At 33.9% G+C, this 14,434-nt stretch overlaps 1 protein-coding gene across 6 annotated transcripts in view; it reads left to right on the top strand.

Annotated features, from left to right (window-relative positions):
* The window catches only part of CCDC141 (coiled-coil domain containing 141), an 82,476-nt gene that overhangs the window by 14,855 nt on the left and 53,187 nt on the right, over window positions 1-14,434 (top strand). For 3 of the 6 annotated variants that reach the window (XM_066999335.1, XM_066999331.1, XM_048061494.2), the window contains exons 4-7: window positions 2,914-3,105; window positions 5,353-5,461; window positions 5,764-6,017; window positions 10,506-10,625. In XM_066999335.1, the coding sequence (XP_066855436.1) occupies window positions 2,914-3,105; window positions 5,353-5,461; window positions 5,764-6,017; window positions 10,506-10,625 (675 nt within the window). Of the gene's footprint in view, window positions 1-2,913; window positions 3,106-5,352; window positions 5,462-5,763; window positions 6,018-7,787; window positions 9,585-10,505; window positions 10,626-14,434 lie in introns of those variants that run through there. The other 3 variants (XM_066999333.1, XM_066999332.1, XM_066999334.1) reach the window with 3 other exon arrangements.

The raw sequence follows: 14,434 nt of genomic DNA on the forward strand, positions 1-14,434 counted from the left end.
GTGCAGGTTCTAGTCTGAAATCTTTCAATAAAATTAATAAACCTAATGAACAGAGAAGATCACTATGCTTCAAGGCATTAGATTATTCTAGCTTCTAGCTGTAGATAAAAGTGGAAAAGCAGGAGCTGATTTCCTTCCACCGTAAGGGTCAATGCAAATATTGGGAGGTAGAGGAAGAAGAATGGATTTGCATATCTTACTAAACATTGTTATTTGGCTATGTTCTGCAAAATAAAAATACTACTTGTAAGGCTGAAAAAAACATGTATGGACCATAAAACTATACATGCAAACAGTGATTTTTCAGCTATCATGGTCAAATTCTAAATCGTACATTTCTGTAAATGGTCACAATAACTATGATGGGATTTAATAAAAAAAAAAAAGTTTTATTTTTATTCATCGATTGATTTAGCTCACATAAGCAATACTGAATTGAAAGTATTTGATGATATAGCATTCCATAATTGTTGCTCGGTTGAGAGATTCACAGACTATCCTCCTAACAAATGCCACCAAATTTGTGCTGGAAAAATGATTATTTGTGCAGAATCTACTACAGCAGTTTATATCTGTAAAAGAGATGCCCAGGAGCAACCTTGCATGGGTTATCCAAATGACTCTGCCATTGCTGTTTTAGCAGTGTTCTGGAGTTGTCAGTATAGGAATGGAATGCTTCATTCTGCCTGCTCATCCAACTCTCGATGCTTTTTTAATCTAGCATGAAGTTTTGCTGTCTCAAGAAAAACAGAAATGAACAATGTATGTTTTTGGTTAGGAAGGCTAAGATGTGATTCACTACACAACTTCTACTATTATTGTTGTCGTTGTTATTATTACTATTATTATTATTATTCAGAACACTTTTGGCTTGGGAAAAACTGTTGTATATTTTTAAAGAGCTATTTAAGTTAAACTCTGAGTGAATTGAACATTAGAAGACTTAACTGTAAGCCATTTTACCTGTAAAACATATTGTTCTTCCTTACCCCACACTCATTGCTGTACTGTCTTTGACAGTTTTCAAATATTTCTTAAACATGCTATACAAAGGTTAAAGCAAAGCACTTCCTTGGCCCCAGAGCCAAGGAAATATTTTTCTTCACTTCTCTTAATAATATATATTGTCTGAAAAACATTTCATCTGCTGTGCAGGGAGCATGGAGCTGGCAACACCTGCCACATAACTCCATTTCACACACTATTTTTTTAAAGACTAAATTTAATTTTAGTTTATGAATTCAAATTCAAATTGTACTGAAAGCATAAAGAGATCCAATTACCCTTTATTATATACCCTTTATTATATATTATATACTTAAATACGGGATAGGTAGCATCTGGGGGATTTATATATATATATCATTCATTATATATGTTGTTATATATTTATTATTTTTAGATATTTGTATGTATTGTTATATATACTATATATTATTATATATATGTTATTTATATATATTATATACTTAAATACGGGATCTGGAGGATTTGATCTTGTACTATGAGGCTATTAGGAAAGGGATTCAGCAGAACAAAAAGAGCTAGTTTCACTGAGACATTAGAAAACAGTATTTCCCCTTCCTGGTATTCAGGAAATAAAATGGAACATTTGTATTGTTCTCTAAAACACTGGGTTTTTATTAGGTGCTCTTTATCATGGGTTTCTCACCAAACAGTAAGTGTACTTAATTTCATTAGTGCCATTCGTGCTGCTGCTAATAATGACTCTTCCACATACTTCAGAAAAAGGAAGGTTTGCTTGGTGCCCATTTTGCCACTTATATGACAGATGCATCTTTCATATATCAAATTTTGGGTAAAGCCAACAAAAATTATCTAAATTCTTTTTTTTCTTAGTTATCAGTGTGTGAAGGTAAGTTAATTTCTTTCTATTTTTTTCAGTAAAAGAATAAAAAAAATCCATATTTTTATACCACTCTTACAGTACTGCTTTTAGAAGCAGGTGATGACCCTCTTGAAGCTGACAGTTTGAACTGTCAAGAGATTTTTGAGTTTTTCAATTTCTTAGTCTTCATTATTCTGTGTCATGAGGGTGATTTATCATGGATTTTAATTTGCCTAATATAGATTTCTTTCCCCATTACAAATTCATGTGATAGCACTTGTAATAACAGCAGAAATTGACACTTTATTAAGTCATGCCTATGATGAAGACCTGAGATAGAAAAAAAAATAAAATACAACAAACATTAATCAATTTTCTTGATACTAAACATTTTAATATAAGCTGGAAATGGCCCAGCAGTTACCTTTGTCATGGTGAAATTAGCAAAGGGAATGAAACACAATAGAATGATTGTTTTGACCAGAGAATATAGATTATTTGGTGGCCAGCCTTGGCAATATGCAGTAAGCTGATCCTTGAAACATTGCATGTATTTGGTGTTTTCTGGACAATGCATGCATATGTTCAAACTACTCTTTTCTGGATAGCATTGAAGTAATTGCAGACTTATTAGTAAGTTACAAGATAAATTTTTAAAGCTTTGATTTTTTTTTTTTCTTTCCCTTTTAATATCAGTAGAGCATGACGGCATATGGAAGAAGATCCAAAATATTTGTATTGCTACTACTTCCAGGAATATTCCTGTGCATAAGCAGATGTAAAAGTAAATGAGTCTAAATTTTAGAGAGAGAATGATAAATACTCTTAACACTTGTTTTCATATGAAATTTCATAAAAATGTCCCCTCTTAAGAACAGAAGTAATTCAGAAGTTCACAATGAAACAATCATTAACAGCTACACTCATATCTTTAGGAGCTGGAAATCGAGCATGAATGAGAGATTTGTGGGTAGTTTCAGACCGACTGAAAAAGTATCCTAATGCCAGTATCAGCACTGCATTTTAGGTTCTGTTTACAGAATTCTTTATCTTTTTCTTCTCAGGCTTTGGAAGACCAAGTGTGGGACCTGCTGCATGAAGCAGACAAGGCTGCAGAGGAGAACAAAGACAAGAGTCAGGTGTATGATGCCATGGCAGAGACACTCGGAGATGCATGGGATGCCCTCATCATTATGTTAGAGAAGCGACAGACACTTCTGGAACTTACTTCAGTGTTCTTTGAAAATGCTCTGGAGGTTTGTTTTTAAATCAAATGTCTCTTGATTGGAAACCTCCCACGTCTTACAGAAACTCTTTCCATTGTATTTTTACTCTGTTATACATGTTAATGTTAATTAACATGTTAATGGTTTATTGCAGTCCTAAGGGTTGAAGTGATTAAGAAAATAGTAATCTCTTGATGTATCCTTTCTTTTCCTCCTACTCTGTAGTTCAGGATGAAATGGAACAAAAATCACGTAGACTTAAAAAAAAAAAAAAAATACCTTAGTCATGATTTCTCCAAGATTTGTACTTGACAGAAAAGTGACAGTGAAAAATGGAACTGGACCAAAACCTAAAATGCATAATTCAGTGGCTGTGGACATTCTCCAGAGTTTGTTTCATTCATTGTGATTCAAATTATTTGGCACTGGAACAGCTGAATTCTCAGATGTCTTCACTAACGATTATTAATGATTGGCCACAGAAGGTTTTACACTATAATATACTTACAGTTATTGTAATTATGCTTGCAAACTAAACATTAATCTAACTTTCCAGTCCTTTACTCAAGACTTCCATGTGCAGAAATACACAAAAAGATATTTGTGTGATTCCAGAAGACAGATTTCAGAATGTTGTTCTTTCCCCTGCTTATTCATTTCTCTGTATCTCTTACCCTAACTTGTCAAAGTGGTGATAATTTCTGTAGCTCCCTGCCTTCAATTTTCCTATAATCTCTGGAATTTATAATAATTGTTTAATAATTCACCTTTATAAATTTCCTTCTACAATGGCTAAGGGTTACATATAAATTACCAAAGCAATCATTCAAATGCTAACTGCCCCAAGAGCTCCAATGAAGGATCTATAAGATCAACAGACTACTAATTGTTGTGTCCTGGCCGTGTGTATTATATGAAGAAATGAGTACAAAGTCGATAAATAAATTCTGATATGATTCTATCATATTGATATGATTCTGATCATATTCTATATGATAAATTCTGTACCACAAAATGTTGACCTAGTGCAAATTAAATCCTTTAAGGGGTAGTCGAATTGTTCAAACAACAGGCTTATATCATTAAAGCACAAGGCAGCAGCTGAATCGTAGCACAGATCATATCTGTTATGTACAGATGGAAAGAAAAAAAAAAACAATATTGATTTAAATAGGAATAACTGAAACTTCTTATGGAAAGGCTTTTCTTTATATGACAACCAGTGATTATGGAAATCTGTTTTATTGTGATAGAACACAAACATTATCTCAAGAATTCTCTTTAATGAAAATCAGAAATCAAATCCCAAATGTTGATAACTAATACATTTCTTTTAGAGCAAGAGGGAAGGAAATCTGGAAAAATAGAAAAGGGAGAAAAAGCAGACAGTTTTTCATCTTCCTTAATTTCGTCATGGGTTTCAACGTCTTTTATTACACTGAAATGCAAATATGAACTCTACTTGTTTCTTCATTCTTGAAATGAAGCAATAGAATTAATAAAGATTAGCTAAGATACATTATATGTGCCTAGACTCTGTCTGAGGTACTCATACATGAGTTGTGCCTACAAAGGTGCAAATCAAAGAATTTCAATCCTGTTTTTAACAGTCTTAGCAGATTACCAGACCTGCTCCAAGAAACATAGCATGTTTCAATATTTAAAATATGGAACCTATGGCAAAATGATTTGTAAGGAGTAACCTAACTTTAGTCTTCATTACAGAGATGCTGCTTCCCAGTATAGGCAATTAATATGTTTACCATAATATTAGCTTAAATTTTCTACTTATTACTACCTTCAAAATATTGCTTTGAATATTGTATCTGTCTGATGTTTCCCTCAAATGTTTCTTTCCATCAACATATTAACGTGGGAGATAATCTCTGGGCAACATGGGAAATAATTTCTGGGAAGGAGATCTAAGTTAAATGCTTAATTCCTGTTAAATGAGATTTTACTGAAAGTTTTAAAATTAACAGATTTTTCCGTAAAACTATATATTTAAAGTGTGTTTGAAGACTATATTGAAAAGATGATTGACATCAACCGAAACTCTAGTTTCAGAGCAATACAACTGAATTTTGGGTCCTCTTAATCAATGAGAACCTCAAAAGAAGATGTACTGAGAACCTGTATTTATCAGTCATTAAGAATGCTTTTTTCCAAGAACTTACAAATTATAATGATTTTGCCCTATAATACGGAAATTAGGATTGAGTTCTGTAAAAGACAGTTATATTGCATTTCCTCCCATCCTTTGTTTTCCTAATGCAGTTTGCTGTTAAAATTGACCAAGTTGAAGATTTCTTAAAAAATGCTCAAGAATTTGACAATATTGACACTTTGAGAGAACTCCTTCTGCAACAAGAGCATCACACAAAAGGTACAAACAATATTCTGCTCCTGGCAGTGTGAGTGTGTTCTGGCTCCTTGGATAGTTTTCCTTTTCCCCTGAATAATTTTTTGAAAAGCATATCAGAACAAATATGAAAATGTTCCTTTTTTTTTTTAATATGCTGCTGAAAGAATTTAACTATCTAGCAGTTTTTCTTGTGTTAAATGAAAATGTATTATGCTTGTGCATGTTAATAGGTATGCCATTTTAAAAATATTTGAGTAACATTTGAAAAATGCTGTTAGATTTACAAATTATTATTTTTTCCTTGTGAAATTCTTTTCTTACAGAGCTCTTGGAAAAGTCGCTTACACTTCTAAACAAAAGCCAAGAGCTAACTGAATTTATAGAAGGATTCAAATGTGAGGGGCCAAATGCAAATCCTGAGTTGATTCAGGGAGCCCATAGCAGCTGCTTGAAAATTGACAATCTCCTTGAACTGCTACAAGACAGGCGGCGGCAACTGGACAGATTTCTTAAACATCAGCGCCAAGGACTGGAGCAGGTTCTGCAAATTTTTTTGTGGCATCAACAAGAGAACAAGGTAAGACATAATAGTACGGCAAGCCACAGTTTAAAAAAAAATAAAATAAAACAATAAAAAAAAATAAGGACTGTTTCATAGTAAACTATTATAGAAAAGGAGCTTAAGTATATTTATTAGAGTAACATCCCTGGCTATTTTTTTTTTCTTTTCTATGAGATCCTAACTTGAATATTTGACTTTATATATAACATCCTCATAATTTATTTTAATATGTTTAATGCCTTCAAAGCAGTATTTCCATAGCGTAAGTTTCTTCTGTATTATTTCTGAAAAATATATCCTTCTCTGAGTTATCAAATGTGGTGCTTCAAACCAAACTAGATTGCCTTCAAATCAGATTCCCAGCACAGCTAGCTAAATCATCTCTAGCTAAATGAGCTATAACAGCAACTGATAATAGCAATGACAGCTGCAGAAGGCTGTTTTTGGACTAGTCAGTTAAAGAGAAGATATAGTGTAGTTAGCAAATTGGTGTGACTGAAAGTCTGACTGATTATTGTGTTCTTGGAGTCAAATCAAAAGTCTTTAGGTTTCTATATTGTTTAAAGGTTTTCCATGCCTGCAATCTTTCTTCTTTCTTCCAGCTTAGCTCCCATCTCTTACTGAATCTCTCAAATACATCTTGCTTTTGTACCTTCCTTTCAAAGCCTAGGTATATCTGAATCTTACTCTTTCTTTTCCTCTTTTCAGTCCTACTGCCCTTTTCCTTTTCACTCTTCATCTCCCAGTGTTCAGATCAGATAACTTTTCTCTGTTTGTGATGTGCATTATTTGATAAACTTCTGCAACAGCAGACTCTTGCCTGTCATTTTCATTGAGAGACACCACAGACTTTACCAGAGAAAAGATACAGGGAGAGTCCTGCTCTGCCGCCATGTCTTTGGATAGTAAGCGTGCTCTGAGAAGGGGGAACATATGCAAATTTAACTGCCAAAGTCTAATAAGATTAAAGCTGAGTTATTTTAAGTGTTTTGTTAATAGGTTTAAATTTTATATGGACCACAAACAGTACAGTTCTGATTGTAATGCCTCTGTATTCATTCCTTGCCTCCAAAATAGTTCCCCATTATATCAGTGGAAAACGCCAGCCTATGAACCATAATCCATTCTGTAGGCACCTGCTTTGCCTGTGAGGTTGCTTAAGCTGAGAAGCACCTTACTCAACAAACAAAACTACTTGCAGTTTTGCATAGAGACAACATAATTGTTACGGTATACAAGCAAACTGAAAGCCTTATTTCTGGAGCACTCAATATGAGTAGCTGCAAGAATTATTTAATGATTAGATAGAACAGATAAAAATAGTGTGGTCTTTATACAAATGCCCTAATCTCAAGATCTAATTACAAAATAGCAGAAAAAAGCCCTTGATCTTATAGGCCTACATGGAAATAATGGAAAATGAATGACAATATGGGAGGCTTTATCCATTTCTATGCAAATCATTAAAAAATATCTAGTGCCTGCTTAGAGATCCATATTGCTGTTACTGTTTTTCATGGCTTTTTTTCTTTTTTCTTTTTTTTTTTCTCAGCATTACCACATAGCTATCGCATAAAAGAAAGATCTTAAGTTTAGTGAATTCTAATAAATTTACAACAGCAAGAATTGAACTTTCAGTATCAGTCTAACTCAGTAGATTGGAACCATGTTGTTTTTCATCTAGGATTAAAAAAAAAAAAAATCCTTTGCATTAAAAAGTGTTAGATATAAATACAACTACCTCATAATCCCTGTGTTGTCCCATAGTATTCAAATACAGAGGAACACTCAAATGGAAGCATTTTTGCTATTGAAGAGTAAGAGATAAATATGTGCAGGGTGTTTTTTCTTTTTTTTTTTTTTTGACTCAAGCACACTTCTCAAAAACAATTCACATTGCCTGAGATGGTAAAGGCCACACAATTTCATGAAATTTGCCAAATGTTTCTACATGTCCTCATCATGCAAGGGCTAAATACTTGGGAGTAACCAAACAGCAGGTAGATAACCAGATAGGTATTTGGGAGCAACCAGACTGACCCTAATTTAGGCATAATTGAAAATACTGTGCAGTGAGTTGTGTGTGTATGCTTCCTTTTCCTTTCAGGTAGGTGCTCGTATCACAAAGAGTAAGAATAAAAACAGTTATCTACTGGCAAGTTTTCTGGTTATCTGGAAAGAGGGACTAGTATTTAACTACCTGTTAGCTCGTATCTGCATCCAGTTTGAGGCTGGTATACACAAGGAGTGACAAATTCAAATAGTTTTTAGAATCATGCTTTTTGGAATATACTTGTGTTTAGCCATTCAATCATGATTCATTACCAATCAAGCCTAGTATAATGTCTGCATCTTGCACAAGTAATATATTCATATTTAAATACAAACACTGGAAAATTAACTTTTAGAGACTTTATGTATGTATGTCAATTAATTGTGAATACAGTAATTAATTGAGAATAGCTCATCCACATGAAAATATGATGCTTGCAGTTCAGCATTAGTATGTCAGAATATATTTTACAGGCTGCTCAAGTTCGAGCTCCCTGAATTAAGGTGTCAGACTTAATTTATGGTGTGTATACATGTGTGCTTTAATACATACTGGAAGAAAGGGACTGAAAAACAAAGTTTCTCCTGATGTGAATAATTTTTAGAAAGAAAAGTGTGTTACTTAATTTCCCTTCACTACTGTATTTGTAGTCTCACACATAGTGTCTGATTGTACAAGAGCTTCAGCATGGCATGGGACAACATATGTGTGTATAAGCTTTGAATTAACATGTGTAAGAATTCCCCTCCTTAAAATACCCCTAGTTTCACAAGTGTACTGGGTGCACATGCCCTGGTCTGGAAGCCAGTGGCTGCAGGGCAGCCTCTGTGAGGAGAGTCCGGGGTGGCGCTGTGCCAGACACAGGTGGTTCTAGCAAGTTCCAAGGGCGCCATGGTGGGACTTGGCTGAGCTCTCCGTTAGCGAAGCTGTTGGTGCCTCAGTGAAAGCACAGTTAAGAAAGGAAAAAGGGCTACACCAGCAGGGTGAAGAGTGAGGGTGGGGAAAAAAACTGTGAGGAACAGCCCTGTGAACACCAAGGTCAGTGAAGAGGGGAGAAGAGGAGGAGAAGGAGGAGGTGGTCCCACAGGTCTCTGAGAAGGACACCTGCGGCCCATGGAGAGAAGCAAGCTGGGAGTAGGTACCCAAACTGTGGAGAGGGTGTATCAATTGAGTAATCCGTGACAGAACAGTAGCCACAGAGAGCCCATTTTGGAGCAGGGTGTCCTGACAGGAACTGCAGCCCCTGGAGATCTCATGCTGGAGGAGGATAAAAGTGTGAGGAGGAAGGAGCAGCAAAGAGCTGTTATGTACTGACCATAACTCCCTGCCCCCCCGTGCTGCTTTGTGAGGGGAGAGATGTAGAAGAATTGGGACTGAAGGAGTGAGGTTGAGCCTGGAGAAAAGGCTGGCATGGTGAAGAGGGGGAAAAAAGTGTTTTCATTTTTGTCATCGTTTCTCACCATCTAAATCTGAAACTGGCAACAAATTAAATGAATTTTCCTGATGTTGAGTCTGTTTTGCCAGTGATGGTAAGTTGATACCTTTATTTTTATTGAAGAGCTTTTTCATCCTGTTTTCTCCCCCCGTTCTGTGAAAAATCTGCTTCCAGAAAAAAAAATAAATCTTCTGTCAGTAAGTACACGTCTGGAGGATATGCTCAAGAAATTGAAGGCTTAGCAGCAAAATAAATTGTTTACCTTCCAAGCTCTGTTGAATAATTTGATAATTTGCTCATTTTTTTGTTTTTTTTTGTTTTTTTTTTAGATGTGTTGGAAACATTTTCAGTTTTAAGGTTCTTTCATTCTTAGAATCCTTTAAATGTATTAAAAATAGCTTCTACATGAGCAGATAGGAAAAAATCTGGGGCGTGCTTTAAAAATACATAGTACCTGCAGTACAAAGTAATTCTGAGTATGCTATTCACGATTTAATTATGGTGGTGATTTTCCAGACTTTGAAAAAGAATGAAAGAAGTCTACTTGATACTACTATTTTAAAATGCAAAGCTTCACTCAGGAATTCTTGCCATGTGCTGTTTACCATGAAAGTGAGAGGTACCTAACATGAATCAAGTAGAAATAAATGCAAGTCATTCTGTGCAGTTTGCAATAGTTTAACTACTGAAAGTGTTTGCTATAGACATTTGCTAAAGTCTACATCTGTGAGATGTAGGATTTTTTTTTCCTTTTGAAAGCTATTAAAGCTGTCTTGTTATATATATTCCAGTATGTGTTTATTTTGATCACAATCCTTTCATTATGTATTTATTAACTTTAAAATAATACAAATGCAAACATTTGAATAAAAGTATCAACATTAGGAATGAAAAATGAAAAGAATGAAAATTAGGGCTGCTTTTATAGATGAAACAGTGTTATACATATTCAAAGAATGGACAGACATTTTTCAAGTCTTTCATTGACTGAGAATTCTTTATATTATTTATGTAGGTAACATCTTGGTACAAGAAGAACATCAGAGATTATGTACACAAGCAAAACCTAGGCTCGTCTTTATTGGAAAATGAAGAGTTACTTCAAGAACATAAAGAAATGGAAGTCAAAGTGAAAGTAAGAAATATGATAATTGAATAGTGAAGTAACTTTAAAAATAAATATCAAAACATGAACTCTTGAGTTTAATATATGAGTAGGTACTCGGTATGTGTACGTGTGGCATATATTTGTCTGAATTAGAATTTTTTTTCTTTTTACTTCGTTTAACAAAAACCTCCATGTTTGCCAGTATTTTTCACATTTAAAACTTTAAAAGCTATTTACAAGGCAAAAGAAGAGTAATTCTTTATGTCGTTTAATTAGTTTTTCAATTTAGTGGCAATTTTCTAGACTGGTAGTTTACGCATTAAACAACATTGCAAAAATTAAAGAAAAACAATTTAATAAAATGTATTAAAATTAAAATTTTGATAGAATATAAAAAGGCAGCCAGTACTACCATAATCCATTGTTACTGAACTGCGTATGTGGTTGAAACTGGTGCATATCCATTTATTTATTGGGTACGAAAGTAAATGAAATTTTATTTTCAATGTGAATATCAGTTTTCTAGAGAATAAATCTTTTATCGTGACTCATAAAAGCAAGATGGTATCTAAGAAAATGTTGATATCAAAAAAGTTTATTTTTATAATATAAATTGCATATCGTTTAGAACATTTCTTTAGGTGCTCAATTGTGCTCTCATCAGGTAAGTGCTGTTGCTGGGTCAGGATAATTCATCATGATATCATTTCTAACAGTTGTGTTTGGATAACTCACATGACCACACAGCCTGTTTTCATCCAAAGACCATTCCTATAGAAACAAATACAGCATGTCAGAAAACAGATTTTCCTCATTTAGAGAAGTTTGTGTATGAAGAGCTAAATTCTGCTGCAATGCTCGCACAAGCAAAGCAGGAGAAAAGAAAAAAAAGGAAGCACACACAAAAAAAATATTACATAAATGTGGTACAATTGCATGTTGTTTGGAAAATCTTGGAGCAGAAACTAAAAGTTTCTTTATTAAGAAGCCCATGAACTGCACTAGTGCTTTAAAATTTCTCTTCTACAATTTTACTGAGTAATTTTATTACCTCTGATTCTTCAAGGTAAAAGCAGACACCAATTTTTGCTGTATACATATTGAAAGCAATCTATTAAGCAATAGGAAAAATACAGTATCAGATTTTTCTGGTAACACAAAAACTACAGTTAGAATTGCCCTCCCTTCAGGAATCCCTTTAGTGTCTTATATTCTAAGTAAGAAGTAAACTGTTAATATTCTACATTAATTTCAAAGTGAAATGTAGTTTCCAGAAGTCTTCAGAAGTTTTATTAGATCAAACAGATAACTGTTTTATCAGTTCATGTGAGCAAATATGAAAACAGTTGTGAAGAACTTTTCAGTTTATGTGCAGGCATAACTCTGAGGAGGACCTTACACAATACTTGGCTAATTAATTAATTACATGCTTTCTGTGGCTTGGTGATTGCTTAGAGCATAGCTGATGTCTGTTGTCATTTCTGTCTAGTTATCTAGATGATCTTGAGGTCTCTTCCAACCTAGAAATCTGTGATACTGTGTGATAGTTCCCTGATTCGATAAACTGTGAATGTTTCCAAAAAGCAATTAGTAGCTTTAAAATATTTTATTTATTGCACTGCAATAATAAAGGTAGATCTTGATTAGTGTCTTTCCCGTACTGTCTGAATGGCCACTACAATTTCTAATAACATTCTATCAGAAACAATAAGGACTGATAAAATAATCAATTTTGGGATTTCTGTATTAGGTCTTACAGTGGTGTAAATGCATCTTTTCAAGTAACATTTCATATGTATACTGTAGTTTTGAGAGTGTGGTGAAAAGTTGCTGTCATATAGACAAGTGTTAAGTGTTCCCATAGGGAGTAAGATAATGGAAAGTATTAGAACTGTGTTGTGAACGGTTTCAAACAGGAAATACACTTTCGTTTACTTGCATGTATTTTTGCATTAAGATTATCAGGGCACATGATTTGTTTAAATTGCTCAGAGGCAAGACTAAAAAGGATTTAGACTTTTGTTTGTGTGACTGGGCTGACAGAAGATAGGAGAATGGTTTATTACATTCTTAAGTTGGTATCTTCTCTTGACCTTGTTGAGGGGTGAAACCATTGAACGGTAGCACTATATTGTGCAATGATCAAGAGCAAAAACAATGATTCATAAATGGAGGAAAAATAAAACAAAACAGTACAATGCCACCCTTGCAAACATTAAATGGACCCCCTACACACTCTCACACCAGGTAAGATTTGAGAATAGAGGAGAGACAGATTGAAGGGAGAGTGATTCTAGTTCTTTCTGAGTTCATATCTGGAATTCATATTTCAGTGGGACTATGCTGGTACTTTCTGTCACAGTTCTGTGGGTTGCTTGGCGTGGTAGGAAAGAACCGCTAGCAGCACTTTGTGGCCAAATAGCTTTAGAGATGAAGAAAAGGAGTAAAGATTGCTGGAATCAGTTCCCCTTTTAATAAGGATTATTTGGAGATCACTTCTTTCCTGTATAATATATCTGCATGGTTATTGAGTCTGTCATAGCCGTCATAGGTAATAGCATGCTGTACCAATGTTTCAGGATAGTTCTTAATGGCAAAATTCAGTATCACCATCACTGACATTAACTATGTTTTTTGACATTTCATCCATCAGTTATAACCCTCTTGAAAAATACCTGATCAATCAAATAAGCTAGGAAGAGCTGTTTTTTGTTTTTTTTTTTTCATGCCAGATGGAATAGTGAAAGTAGTGAAAGTAAATGTTTAAAAGGCTTACTACTCTGAGGAAAAAAAAAGGAATAATGATATAAGCTAAGGAGACACATCGAATATAGGCATATACTGTGCATTGCATCTTCAATAGGTCAGAGGAATTCATGCACATTTCTTGTCAAATAAAAAAGTCAAAGTAATAGTAGGCTTTGTGTTCTTTACAGGGGAAATGAGTAACAAGTATTTTAGTGCTGACAAACAGACTGTTACAAATTTAACATGTTGAATGCTGAAGTACAGAAAGAACAAGGATTTTTCTGCTGAGTTTGTATGTCCTTATTGACAGGAAGTATAGGCTTTTTATGTGTAGAAATCTTTCCTTACGAATAGAGAGCTGGAAGTACTAGAAATTCTCCAGCTATTTTATAGAAAGTTGAACTGGTTTTGAGTGGTGATCAAATAGCTTTTAGAGAGATGAAAATACTTTTAGAGTGTGAAAGGTTGTAATTTCCATACTTTAAAAAAAACCTATAAATTATTGCAATAAATTGTGTTATTTTATTTTGTTTTTAATGAGTGTGTGAGAAAGGTTATGAAAGAAGTTTGGCTGAGTATAAAAGAGACAGAGTTTAACCTTTGCTTCAAGATTATTTGAGAACTTCTATTGGGTAATATATACCCAATGGATTTTTGAATGTTTTTACAGTGAAATCCTCTTGCAACTCTACAAATTGGGTCATTTTCTTACAATTAGCCTTGCCTGCTGTAATGATGATTTACACATTGCAATACACTGTAACAACTCAGAACTTTTTTCTGTTTTTCTTTATCTGCTTCTAAGCTAACTCTAGAAAATTTCCCTTTTTGTTGCATTAAAATATGCCTTTTTCATTCTTGCATGAAATATTTTTAATTATGATATGAATAGCATAAAAAATGAGAATGCACATATCCAACTGCACTTTCCTGGCCTTTTTTTAGTTTATTAGTCCCAGTTAAAAGCTCCCAACTGTAATGTTGTTTTCTAATTCTCATTAACATCTATATGTTTTAATGTGAACAAAGCTTTTTTGAATATGACCACAGAATACGTTTGGTACCACTCGTTCCAGTCACATGTGCTG

Source organism: Anser cygnoides, chromosome 6 (genome assembly GCF_040182565.1).
Source record: "Anser cygnoides isolate HZ-2024a breed goose chromosome 6, Taihu_goose_T2T_genome, whole genome shotgun sequence".
Taxonomy (NCBI): Eukaryota; Metazoa; Chordata; class Aves; order Anseriformes; family Anatidae; genus Anser; species Anser cygnoides.